Here is a 13,295-nt window from a genome sequence, read left to right on the forward strand (position 1 = left end):
TGTTTTATTAATAAATAAAGAGCATGCTTAGAGCCTATAGAGCCTAAGTGCATGAAGGCATGCTAACCAGAGATATATTACTGAAACACAATGTTACAGCACATTTAGTGTTTCTTAGGGGAAGTCATATGCATTATTGTAGGCTAACATATTAATGGGTACAGTGCTGTAAAAAGCTGAGAAGAACACATGAGGCGTGATGACTGACGCTCACATCTCTGGAGCCAAACAGCGTCACTGACACATCACGTGGGACACCTCGATGTTTTCATCTTTTCACTTTGGTTTATTCTTTTCTTTATTTCACCATTTTTACTGCATAAAAATAATTTTCATTATTAATTTTCTTAACGACAAATGATTGAACGTTCAAATGTATGAATAGATAATACACAATATATCATTTATAAACTAATAATTTAAAAACAACATTTAAAATATACTATATTACCCCGAAAGATATATTCTTATTTCAAATATATTTTTAAACCCTTATAGACTCAGCATTTAATTGAAAACAACAACACATCCACACAGCCAAAACGTGTGTGCGTGTGTGTGTGTGTGTGTGTGTGTGTGTGTGTGTGTGTGTGCGTGTGTGTGTGTGTGTGTGTGTGTGTGTGTGTGGTTGTTGTTGAACATTAAAGGCCAACATTTCTTAATTCCAGGGGATCAAACATTTGTGCACGTGCTTTATTGCGTGTGTTAACAAAAAGTAACTGCATAACACGAATGTATTTTTCTAAGTAAAGAGCTTCTTTTTAATTAATAAATAAATAATCAGCAGGTTTAGTGGTAGAAAAAACAAACGAAAAAAGCTCTCATTTAACCGGACATGCTGTTGGATATTTCTGTGTTTTTGTGCAGCTAACATGCCTTGAGTTTCAGCACTGATTCACTGCCGGAAACCTATGGGTGCAAAACACGATGGAGAGTAAACAAGGCAAGTGTTGCTTTGGTAAAAAAAAATCGAAACATTAGGGATACATATATATTTTCTAACAGAAGAATACTTAAAAAAAAAATCACCCTGTTATCCTGCTATTAAAAAAAACTAAATCAATGCTATTTTGTGAAAACATAATCAAGCAGTTTATTTTTAATGGCTATTCACAAATGTTTACTATGGCTGTTTATTACAGGCAGGAGATGCAGCAGCTTTTTATTCCCACTGTTGGAAACCTGAACTGCTCACAGTCGTTCTGATACACGTGATCTGATGGTGAGGCCAGCGCGAGCATCGTCACCATCTCTCCTGACTGTAAGAGGGTGGACCTGTGAACTGTGCAGGAAATAGTCCAGATGAGAGTCTAATGAGAGTATAAGCAAATAATGGAAAGTGAGTGCAGGGAATAACATGTGAGTACAAACCTGATTCACATGGCAAAGCTAGCGTCTTAAGGTATTATTTATATACGCATTTTTACAATAAAATAAGAATTTCGAAAGATTTAAAATCTACACAGCCCACCTTTGATGTTGTTAATATTTGGTCCGAAAATGTAACACGGTGACCTATAAGAGGCCCTATAAGTACACTTCATCACACACGCACATCTTTTTGATCATGATCTCCTTCACAGTAAAAACAGTGAAGCCCCCCCCCCCCCCACACACACAGTCTCCCAGCCTGCACTCGCTGACACAGTGCTACACTTTCTCCTCTCTCTCACCCCCTCGCAGCCTCATTAGCATTTCCTTTCTGTCGGCCTTTATCGGCCGCTTTCCCGTTGCAAATCGGACTCCACAGCCGAGAAAAGGTTTTAGGTCGCCCCGGGCGTTCAGGGAGGGCAGCCCGGGGGCTAGACCTCGACCTCCCGCAGTGGTCCTGTAGTTCACACCACACACACACACACACACACACACACACACACTCTCGCACTCTCTCTCTCTTCTGCATAGTCCAGCTGAATGGGGCTGTAGGACGGTAACATCTCCCAAAAGTCTCGTCTAATCAGCCTAAAACTGCAGTGTGATCACAGAGCTGGGCCTAAATCGATGAGATATAAGCTACCAGCAGGAATAATCGAAGCGTGATGTAAAATCCTAATTGAGAAAAACGTTTGGCTATAGGCCCCTGCGTGCGGCACAGGGTGCTGAGCGTCTCTGCAGTCAAAATGGTACTTCGATGAGATCGAGAGATGTTGTTCATTCAGTGCAGAAACACATGATGTGGTTATGGGGATATGTAAAATAATAACCTTTATATTGGAGAGAGCAATTATCATAACACAGACGGCATGTTAACAGCATAAATTCACTCTTAACAAATATGAATTATTGCAATAAATTGAATAGAAGGCAATGTGAATTAAATGTTCCCAATTTATTTTATAATTCATGCTTACTTCACCACTGTGCTTACATTATACATCATTTGAAGTAAAGAACACATATTGTTAAATACTTTTGAAGATGAATTATAGAAGTCAGGAGTCAATTTCTTAAAAAAATCGTTTAATCTTTTTTTTCATTTTGTGAGGAAAAATATAAACAATTAGAAGAATAAAGCATATTTTAAGAAAACTTAAATCACATCGGTCCAAAAAATCCCAAAACAATAACAGTTTGTTAACACTATTTCAACCACTTTAATTAGCATGTCTAAGCATTATATAAACATTGTATGGCACTATAATATATTTGTAAACATTTTTGTTCATTAACTATTTGTCAATGCCTGTAACCCAAGTGAAGCATCCACAACTTGCCTCTAGGGTATGAATAAATGTTATTGTTGTGAAAGATTTTGTTAAATCATAGGAAACATTATCAATGTTGTAAATAAAAAAAAAAACATCTACAATTTGTATTCTGCTTAGAAATGATAATTGTTTAAGCAAAGTGAAACCTTTTATCCTATATTCCTGAAGGTCGTTGTAGACCCTGAGAAAAGGTCTTTTTGTCATTCATGGTCATCATGGAATTGGGGAAGCAGGAGATGAAGTTTAAACACCAAAATGCAGGTATTTGTACTCGCGGTTAGTCGGCCAGTACAATCAGAGCTTCATATACGGCACCTTACACCTGTCCAGTTTGATTTTAAAAAGCAGAATTCCCATCTCACAGTTTCCACATTTCTCTTGGTAATCATCTCTGTATTTTCACTTATTCCTGTGGACCAAACATCGATCCCGGTCAGGCCTCACGGTGCAGGCTGACACATCCACAGCGACCAATGGGGTGGTGTGTTGTTGAGATGTGTGTGTGGGGGGGGGGGAGTGAAGAGTGCAGAGGATGTGGAGAAAAGGCTGTTACAGAGAAGGATATGTGACTGTGTATTCCTTGTTTATTTGCTATCCTCCATGAAGAGTAGAAATAAACACAACGTTGTCTTGGTCTTGTAGTTGGTAGTCCAGCTCCCCCTGAGGTTCACAGAACACACACAGCATTCAATATTCAAACATCTCTCCAAGTCAAAGGAGAAATATCTGTCTTTACTAATACAAATGGTCATATTACTTCTGTGCTCCCACAGGGGTCCAATCAATGACAAACTTTTCAATTCATTTACATCCTGTGTTGCATCCTGTAATTGAATCAATGGATTCAAATTGAAGCGTTCGCTCTGTCTGTGTGTGTGCATGTAAATATGTATTCAGATATGAGACCCCAAGGACAAACTTGTCTTGCAGCTGCTTTCACGTTACATGAAACATTGACTCGGAGAAAATGAGCAATCTCGGTATCTGTGAGGCTAACCGGCCCCCGCACACCAACAGTCCTGAATTAAATGTTAGGTATATAGTGATAGGGCTCTATGCATGGAGACATGGTCTCCATGATTGTCATGACAACATAGGTTAAAAGAGCTTAAAATAAAAAAGATTGCATGTTTTTACAAGCTACTGGAAACACACATGCATGCACACACACACGCTCCACCATCTGACAGTGAACATGGCTCCCAGTGCTCACCATTAGCTCCCAGTCTGCATCATTGATAAGCACCAGTATCCCAGGTCTCCTGTGGGAAAACACACCATTTTGAGTCAGATATTTTTCCCAAAGGAAACACACACGTATATGCGTGTGCAAAATATAGACCCCCACAGATGCACAGAAAAAAAATAAAAAACACAATAAAATAGAAAACATTATCTGCATCCAATAAAAACTAATTAGAGTTGTCTTGAAATATAACTAAATGAATGAAAGAAACACTACAATAAATATTTAAATGATGTTAAACAAAAGACAAATAGCCTCCTCAATTTAGTGGACATGGCCCCAAATAAATATGCATTATTACTGAATAAATTTGTACTAATTATTACACTTACAGTTTAGTCAAAATTATTGAGGTTGTGCATTGGGTCACAGAAGTATTTTTTTTGCAAGCACTGTCTGAATAACAGTCATAATCAAAGTAATAAATACTAGTAAAAGAGAATTGATGAATACACTAAAAGTAACTCAAATTTATTTTTATTCTTATTATTTTTTAATAGCCAAATGTAGCCCAGAGAAAATAGTCAGCCAGTATTCAGTTTGAGAACACACACACTGGTATAATTAAGATAAAACATTATCTGTGACTGCGTGTGTGTTATGTCCATGTTACAGCTCATAAACAATCACTTTGGGGTTATTCTCATTAATGCCATGTACATTGAAACTGCTTTGATCTTTAAATATGCATAAAGCACTTGTATTATCACAAACTCCGAAAATAGTTTTCTGGTTAACAAAGGCTGAATATAATGATGTCTCTCTTTTAAAAAATAAGACATACATAAGTGGCGGAGTAAAATAGTAGAGAGATCATTGGGGGGAAACAAACTGTCACTGACAATTAATGGCGGCCCAAAAATAACGTACGGATGAAGGCTAAAAAAATCCCCACCCTTCAGAAGAGGATAATGGGGGTAACAACAAAGACCTATGGGTGCAGTGTTCTGAACATAAGTGGATTTATTTAATTTCTGAAAGCCAGAGAGGAAACTGTTTAGGTAATGTGAGATAATGCCTGAAGCAGTTTACATATGCTTCTCTCCACCTTGATGCTCTATGACGTAGAGGAGAAGGGCAATGTGAGAACCTGTGAGGACAAACATGCGGCAAACACACACTAAAAACAGGTCCGCTTTGAGAAGGAACACAAAGATTGTCAACTAATCACACACAGCACCCATAATATTGTCTTTTTTTAAGATAATGAAAGAAACACCTTAATGAAGATTTGCTCAAAAATACACACATCAAATGTACACGGTTTATAGGCAGGCCAGCTATTCCTCCATTCATTGGTTAGGTGGTGCTATAAATAGTGCAGCACAAAGGCAGCTGTAAAAGTCAGCCAGTCCTATAAGGCTGCTGTGAGCCCTGGACCCACACACACACACACACATTCATTCATACACACGCACACACGTGCGCACAAAAGCTCACATGCACGCGCGCACACACACAGGTAATCTGTGAAACCCATAACCTGAAGGCTAGACGTTTTTTTTTCTTCCCTCCAGCATTTCAGCAGTTTTGAACTGCAGAAAGCTCCTGGACTCACAATCTACCTCAGTCTCACTTTCATCATTTCACATGTTCTTATAGAGCGATTCTGATCAAATATTACAGCCACATTTGGCAGTAAATATTTTTGCTCCAGTGGCAGGGTGATGTATAACATATCCTTTCAGGTCATATTGTTGTACACAGATCCAAGTGTGTGTCAAGTGCACACACACACACTCACACAGAGTCTCCCTGGACAAAGAGCTCGGGCCGTTCCTTCAGCAGGTTCCGTTGGATCCAGACCAGCAGCTGCTTCACGTCCCCTAGAAAACACACGCACACACACACACAACGCCCATACACAGGCAGACAACAGAGGCCACAGGTCAGGGGTTAAGGGTCAAGGTGCACGGTTCCAGCCCCCTGGTCGATGCGACGCGACAGAAGTACCAGGCGGGACGAGGCTGTGTATATGTGTGTGTGTGTGTGTGTCTGTGTCTGTGTGCATGTATATTTATGAGTGTATGTGTATGGGGGGGACACTGGAAATGGGGGGATGGTTGACTGATGGCAGTGGCCAAGAGCGACATTGTTCACCTTGGCTGGAAAGAAATTGAATGAATGATTTGTGTATAAATCCAGAAACGACTGAACAGATTAGAAATAAAAAAACATCTAGCTCGACATTTTCAAAAGGTTCAAATAATTAAAAAAAGAGGGGAAGTCAGACATTTTCCACAAGCATCTTAAAAAAAATCTTTGTAGCGTCACACTCGTAGTGAAGGTTTTTTCAAAGCAGAACAAATGAAATAATCAGAAAATCCAATATCAGAATAACAATTGTCTTTGTTAGATTCAAACATTAAATGCAGTGCTTCTGGCCTGAGCTTGGATATCAGCAATGCTTGATTTTTCTATGAGTCTGACCTCTTGAACAATCAGATTGACCTCGTCTCAACAATAGGCTGAGCCTCACTCAGACCGACTGACAGAAAGCCACAAAGGCGACGACAATGAGAGGTTTTAGGATAAATCCCCACAAAACTACTAACAATGAATATATTAGAGTTATGGCTGTTGTTCACATCAAGATTCAAGGTGGTCTGAGAGCTTCTGTGTGTGTGTGTGTGTGTGTGTGTGTGTGTGTGTGTGTATTAGTGCGTGGTGTGTTTCCTTAAATGTATATTTTGTAAGAAAACAGCGTAATATAATAGACACAAACAAGTAAATTGCATCGAAACACATTAATCTAGTATTTTCTTGGGACCATTTCCTGTTTTTGTGCTGTGAGTCTGTGTGATCACAGCTGTCTTCTTAATGTACATGAGCACGACGCCTCTCGATAACACTTGAGAGCCGCACTGCAATTTCTGATAGCCAAATCACTCTCTCTCTCTCTCACTCACACACACACACACACACACACACACACTATCAACATTAACAGTATCGGCCTCCTTGACCAGTCTACACAGGAACGAAAGAACAGAACAGAGGTATGGAAACATAAGAGGAGAGAGTAAATACATGGGAGATAGAGAAAGAGCGAGAGAGCAAATATGTTACAAGAGAGGAAAAGAAAACGAGCACGGCCGCAGCAGCAGATGGCGCAGACACGAGGGTAAGAGGACGACAGCGAGTCATTCCAAGCCAGGTGGAAGGAGAGCGCTGAAGCCGTAGCAGGTAGGAGCCACACAGGGATTCAGGAGTTCAGCCAGACCAAAGGCAAAACTAATATCACAGATCAAAACTGTGCAAAGACCACAGCAGTGTTGACATTAAATACATTCAAAAAGATGTTCACAGGTGTAGCCCCATTTCAATAAATTATTATATTTGAGCATGTAGGCATACATTGTTTGGAAATCTAAAATTACTGAGACATACTGGCGCCTTTTCTGGGTTTTCAGATTCTGAAATTAAACTCAAAGGAGTTATAAACCACACATCCAACAATGTTTTTGTTTTTTTAATCTTCCGTGGAAGAGTCATCTTCTAAAGTTCAAGGTTTCATTTATTCAGCCATAAAATAAAATAAATTACAGTGCTTGCTGATAAAGCATTAAATACAAATAACCACAAGAGATGTAATCAAATGAAACACAAAGTAAGAAGACGTAAAAACGCATTTTACAAAGCTATAAAATACATATCAAAAGGTTGCAGCACTTAGCTTGTAACAAATATATTTATAGAGGCACCTGCCTGGTCACTGATGAGGGCGAGTGGATGATATGTGATGTATAAGGTAGGTGCGTGTATGTGCGTATATGTGTGTGTATGCGTGTGTGTGTGGACGTGCAGCCTGTGTGACGGGTGCTCAGGTTAATTGCAGTGCTGTCGGCCAGCTCAGTAGTATAATGATAGTCCTAGTTTTCTACGGTTGCAGGCCTTCATATAAAAAAGACAACTACTTCTCCTGCAAAACACACACACACACACACACACACACACACACACACACACACACACACACACACACACACACACACCAGAGAGACAGTGCATATTGACCTGCACCTCTGCAGGGCTAAAAACAGAACTAATCACTACAGCAGTCATAACTCCTTCTTTGTGGTGACTCCTTTTTTTTTTGCTCTCTCTCTGCCTTTTAACCATTGGTAATTTTTCTCCACCATTACCCCTTATTCGCTCTTTCATCCTCTCGGCCATTTACTTTTTCATTTGCTCACTCTATCATTCTCTCGTAAAAACCTTCTCTCCTCCCCTCTTTCTCTCCATCATCTCTTTCCATCTTTAGCTTTTATTTGTATTTCCCTCCCTCAAAACACACACACACATGTAAAAAGTTGCACATAGAAAATAAATAGGTTGTTTTAGCTCAATACACAGATCAATAATAATTCAGACAGCTTTTTTATGACAGAAATAGTCATCAGGCGCTTCCCTTTTATTGGCGTTCTGGTAAAAGGTTACACATAGGGCAACCAATTCACGTGATCCAGAAGCAAAAGGACTGTTCTAAAAATGGAAGACAATGTAAAGAAACAAGGAGCGAGGAGAGGAGAAAGAAAAGAACACGGAGCGACTGAGAGGTGAAGGTTTTTGAAAGCTTCCAGGTAGAGGTTGAAAGAAAATGAGGGAACAAAAAGACAAGAGAGGGAAAATGCGTCACAGGCTCCTGAAGCATCTTAGGGTAGCTGCGTTGCGTGGGTAGAGAGGAGACACAGAGGGAGGAGAGGGAGGGAAAGGGCGCCATTTTGACGCCGATTCAAAACCGTGGTCGCTTTTCTTTTGTACATGCAGTTTTCCCCCTTTCTTCTCCTTTTGCTTTTCTGTCTTTGTGCGATTATGACTGTCATTTGAGGGGGGATGAGCGATCCATCTTTCTGCTGATGCGAGGGGCGAAAGCTGGGTGATCCTGAGACCACAGGGTTTTGATGTGTGTGTGTGTGTGTGTAAGTGTGTGTGAGAGAGAGAGAGAGAGAGAGAGAGAAAGAGAGCGGGAGAGGGTATGTGTGGGGGGCTGGGGTCTTTCAGTTGAGGGTCATCAATCACCGGCTGGGGTCAAAGAGAAATACGAAGGATTCAGAACCAATTATATCTGCCTTCACCCCTTCAGTACCGACACACACACACACACACACACACACACAATCAGGATCAGCTAACCTGCCAGACACACAACCAGTTCAGACTTAAGATCATAATGAGCAAATATGTCCAGGAAAGGCTATGTCAAAATATCTGTGCTCCTTTCAAGTTGAAATTATGAACTGTGCACAACATGTGAAACCACACACACCCACTGGTGCAGCAAGGTCATATCTGGCTGACATTCCATGTTCTGGTCAACTTTTGTCTTTTTGTTGTCGTGGTAACATCAGCACCATGGATGAACACCCTTTGTGTAGTTAAATACCAAAGACACATATTTCTCTCATTTGTTCGCTCTCATTACCAGATGCATGGACACTCACAAACACAGAACTGTCCCCTCTACTTAAATTGTTTTTGAAGTTAATCCTTTCTTTTCTGCGAGTCTCTCTCTCTCTCTCTCTCTCTCTCTCTCTCTCTCTCATTAAATAACTATTTTAAAAGGATTTTTTAATGGATTCTAATTTTAAATATATGTTTTACAAATCTCACATACCCCCTGGACTGCCTTTGCGTACCCCCATTTGAGAACCACTGCTGTAGGCAACTTCCATTCCATCCACTTCTCTCCTCATTTTCGCAGTGACCCGGGTCCTGAGCGGGGTTTGGGAAATAAAATCGGGCTGCAGGCAGGTTTTCCCTCGACTCCTCCATGTGAGTTAGTGACCCATATTGGAAGGAGCCCGAATCCCAAAGCAAAATGAAATCTGATCAATTTGGATCCGGAGGTAGGAAAGTTTTTATGAACTGAGAAATGAGCACACGCCCGCCAAGTCAGCCAAAATGATCTTGACCGCCCCCCAAAAAAACCCTGTAATACCTCTATTCACTCACACACACACACACACACACACACACACACACACACACACACACACACACGACCAGCGGGCAACAGGTGACACTAAGTGAAAGGATCCATTCATGGTGAGGGTGAAACAGCAGAATCACGGAAGACGTTGTGCCAGAGAAGAGCAAAGAGAAAGCTACTACATGGCTTGTTTACATTGGTTTTTAACTTCAGAGATCATCATAATAAAGCTTGCATCAACATTGAATATTGACCATACTTCTTCCCAGATTTTTCCGTTGTATGATACTAGCATAGTGTCAACAAAACCTTAAAACATGCCAATCAAAGTACATCAGTTAAAATATAATGCACGTTTTAATGTTCTGTTATAACAGTGTTTTATCAGCTGATATGTTGCAAGTGTTCTAAAATATGTTAAAAGCTATGAGCGCTACACTAAAGAGATGATCTGCAATATATTTCCCCATCTTCCCTCAACCAATACTAATATAAATGACTTTCCATATTGTTCATATATCACTGACAGAGGCCGGATCTATAGCTACAATGTCCAAGAAGAGAATGTACCTCAAAAGACTTCCTGGCTAAAAGCAATTTAAAAAAATGATTATGTAAAATCAAGACAATGTTTGCATTTGTATGTGATCTATCTTTAAATGACCGCATTTTTTATTTAGTTAATTTAACATCCTCATCACTTACCAATGCAGCTAAAGACATGGATTTATTTGAAAAGTCATCAAAGATGGTATATTCATGAGCTGGTGAATTGAGGGTTGGTTAACCACATTTCAATAATTAAATGGCCCTGTTATAAAAATAAAACCTGAGGACAAATAATAAGACCAAGTTTGGACATGATCTTTAAGTGACAACCCTCATTAGTAACATTTCTCTTCCTGAGATGCCGCTATCTGACAGTCACTACACAACATATATTTGAGAGAAAAGCATCTTGAAAATGTCACTGTTTCACAAGGAGGCTCTAATGCCGACATGCACAGACAGGTGATACTCACAAGGTTCGGATTGGCTTGGAAGAGTCACATGATGTTCCTTCACACCATTAAAAAGCAGCTCTGCTCCACCGCTACACAAAAGAAAAGAGTAAGATAGGACAATTAAGTGTGTGTTTATACTGGAGTACTGGAAAATAGCACTGGAAAACAAAGCTTTTGTATAAAGTGTGTCTCGGTGAGGAAACTTTGGGCCTTGAAATAATTCATTAAAACACTCTGGCATGAGTTTTCGGCTGCCAGGGTTCAGGTGTACAAGCTGCTGCTCACCAAAATAATCAGGGGATCAGTGGAGGATGTTGCACGACGACCAACGTGCTACGTCACACAAGAGGAAAGCATAGCTGTTTAAAATATTTTGGGGAAGGTCTAAGTTAAGTCTCAGGTCTTTATGAGCAAACTGTGAGTCAAGATTTAAGTCTGTAATTTCCCTGAATGCTGAACTTTACACTGCAACAGCAGCTCAGGTTAATTTTGCAAATCATTGAGCAGGACGGCTTGATGACAATGTTGTATTTGTATAGGGATTTGCTTCACTGTGATGAAGCACTTTGACTTGTCAGGTATTTAATTCAATAGATCAGCCAAACAAACAGACATATTTGTAGCGTTTTACCCATATTGAATCAATTGTTTGAAGTTAGTTAACACTTTTATTCAAAGGTCTGTAATTTCTTATTTTTTTCCTGGTAAGAAAGAACATCAGCTTATTTGGCCGTATGTACGGGGGCTGGTACTGTTTAACTGTAGGAATTGTACCTGACAAATGTCTGAGGACAAAAGTACGACAGTGTGCATGATTTGTTTGGTTCCTTTACAGTCACAGATCTAACACACTTGTTCAGAAGACTTTCTGGGATGCAAGCACTTAGAAATAGTCATTTTGGAAAATAAAGACAAAGTTCTGAAATCGTTTTTTAGTCAGTCGTGTTGTCGAGCCGTACTTTTCAAGGAATTTCTTTGCTTATATATAATCTTAATGACAAAAAAAACTGACAATGCATTTAAACCCAAGAAAATATGAATTTATTATTGGAAACATTATTCCCACATTCAATACTTTGTATGTTTGTTATTAGACACATCCTCGGAGCTGTGGTTCGGAGCTGTGGTTCACCGGCTAAAAGACCTTCTTATGAATTATTATTATGAGTTCCTTTCTAGGCAATAATATGAGACCTCTAAAATAAAGTTAAACAAAAAATATATTTTTCTATTCTTAAATTACATATAGCGTGATCATGGACTTTACTTATCCACACACGTTGATTTCTGTTGCTGTCAGATGTATTGTTCTATTGAGATGTCTAAAGAAAGGCAATCATCACAGCAGCAAAGCACAAATCAAACAGACATTTTGACTGGTGCTGGTCTCTTGCAGGTTATTGATTGCGTTCACAAACTCCTGGCATTCTTTGAAAGGCAGACTTCTGCACATGTAGCCGAGCTGCAAGAGGAGACAGGAGCCGACCGAGTATGAACTCACTGTTTAAATAGTTTGCAGCACGGTCAGAAACAGGAGATATTAAAGTTAGTGAGTTATGGCAGCTCTGTTGCCGTGTATTCTCTTTGGTCATTTTCTTAGACGTGTTAAGCCAACACACGAGGTATCTCTATTCCTGTCAATTTACAGAAATAACGCGACCCCACTGTGGTGAATATTTCATAAACAAACTCAAAACTAGCAGGGAGCTAACTTAGCTTTCACAGTGATTTGAGGTAAGCAAAGGCGGACAATACAAACACAAACTAATGCAAAGTTACGCAGCGTCCTGTTTCCGCAAAGCTGCTCACAGAGCAACAACACTGGCAAACTAAATTATCTTGAAGAGATTGAAGGTATATTCGCCTACCCAAACTCCAGGTGAATCGCTACGGGCGCTGCCATATTGTCGGCACATGCAGGAAGTAGTGGAGGATAAACCGGACGTGACGTTTTGCAGAGGATTTTTTTTTCTTTCATACAAGAGGATACGTACGACTTCAAACCAAATGTGGGACATTTGTATGGATACTACATCAACATGGCAAACTGAAAAGAAACAATAAAAATAAGAAGGCAATTAAAACGAATACATTTATTATGGCCAATGATACCTTGTATCATTTTATCTCTATTATTATTATTATTATTATTATTATTATTATTATTATTATTATTATTATTATTATTATTATATTCTTTTACCCTGGTATAGACAATTTTGTGTTTAAGAAAGAAAAGAAAAAATCTGAAAGCAATCGTACAATATTTTTAGAATGAATATTATTTTGTTAATACACATATTGTTATTTCAATGATATTTCCACCTCTTTTGTTCTTTGCGTACCCATAATTAAGGACAGTATTGCTCAAGCATGTTTTCAGAGGCATATGATTTAAAATGTAATTT

At 39.3% G+C, this 13,295-nt stretch overlaps 1 protein-coding gene across 1 annotated transcript; it reads right to left on the bottom strand.

Annotated features, from left to right (window-relative positions):
• Positions 1-2,442: 2,442 nt before the first annotated feature.
• On the bottom strand, positions 2,443-12,805 carry urm1 (ubiquitin related modifier 1). Its single transcript, XM_079234702.1, has 5 exons — positions 12,756-12,805; positions 10,906-10,976; positions 5,696-5,777; positions 3,919-3,967; positions 2,443-3,365 (listed from the first exon to the last, which is right to left on the bottom strand). The coding sequence occupies exons 1-5, from the start codon at positions 12,788-12,790 to the stop codon at positions 3,297-3,299; spliced, it is 306 nt and encodes a 101-aa protein (XP_079090828.1). The 5' UTR covers positions 12,791-12,805; the 3' UTR covers positions 2,443-3,296.
• Between the last annotated feature and the right edge of the window lie 490 nt (positions 12,806-13,295).

Source organism: Taurulus bubalis (genome assembly GCF_910589615.1).
Source record: "Taurulus bubalis genome assembly, chromosome: 19".
NCBI classification, from domain to species: Eukaryota; Metazoa; Chordata; class Actinopteri; order Perciformes; family Cottidae; genus Taurulus; species Taurulus bubalis.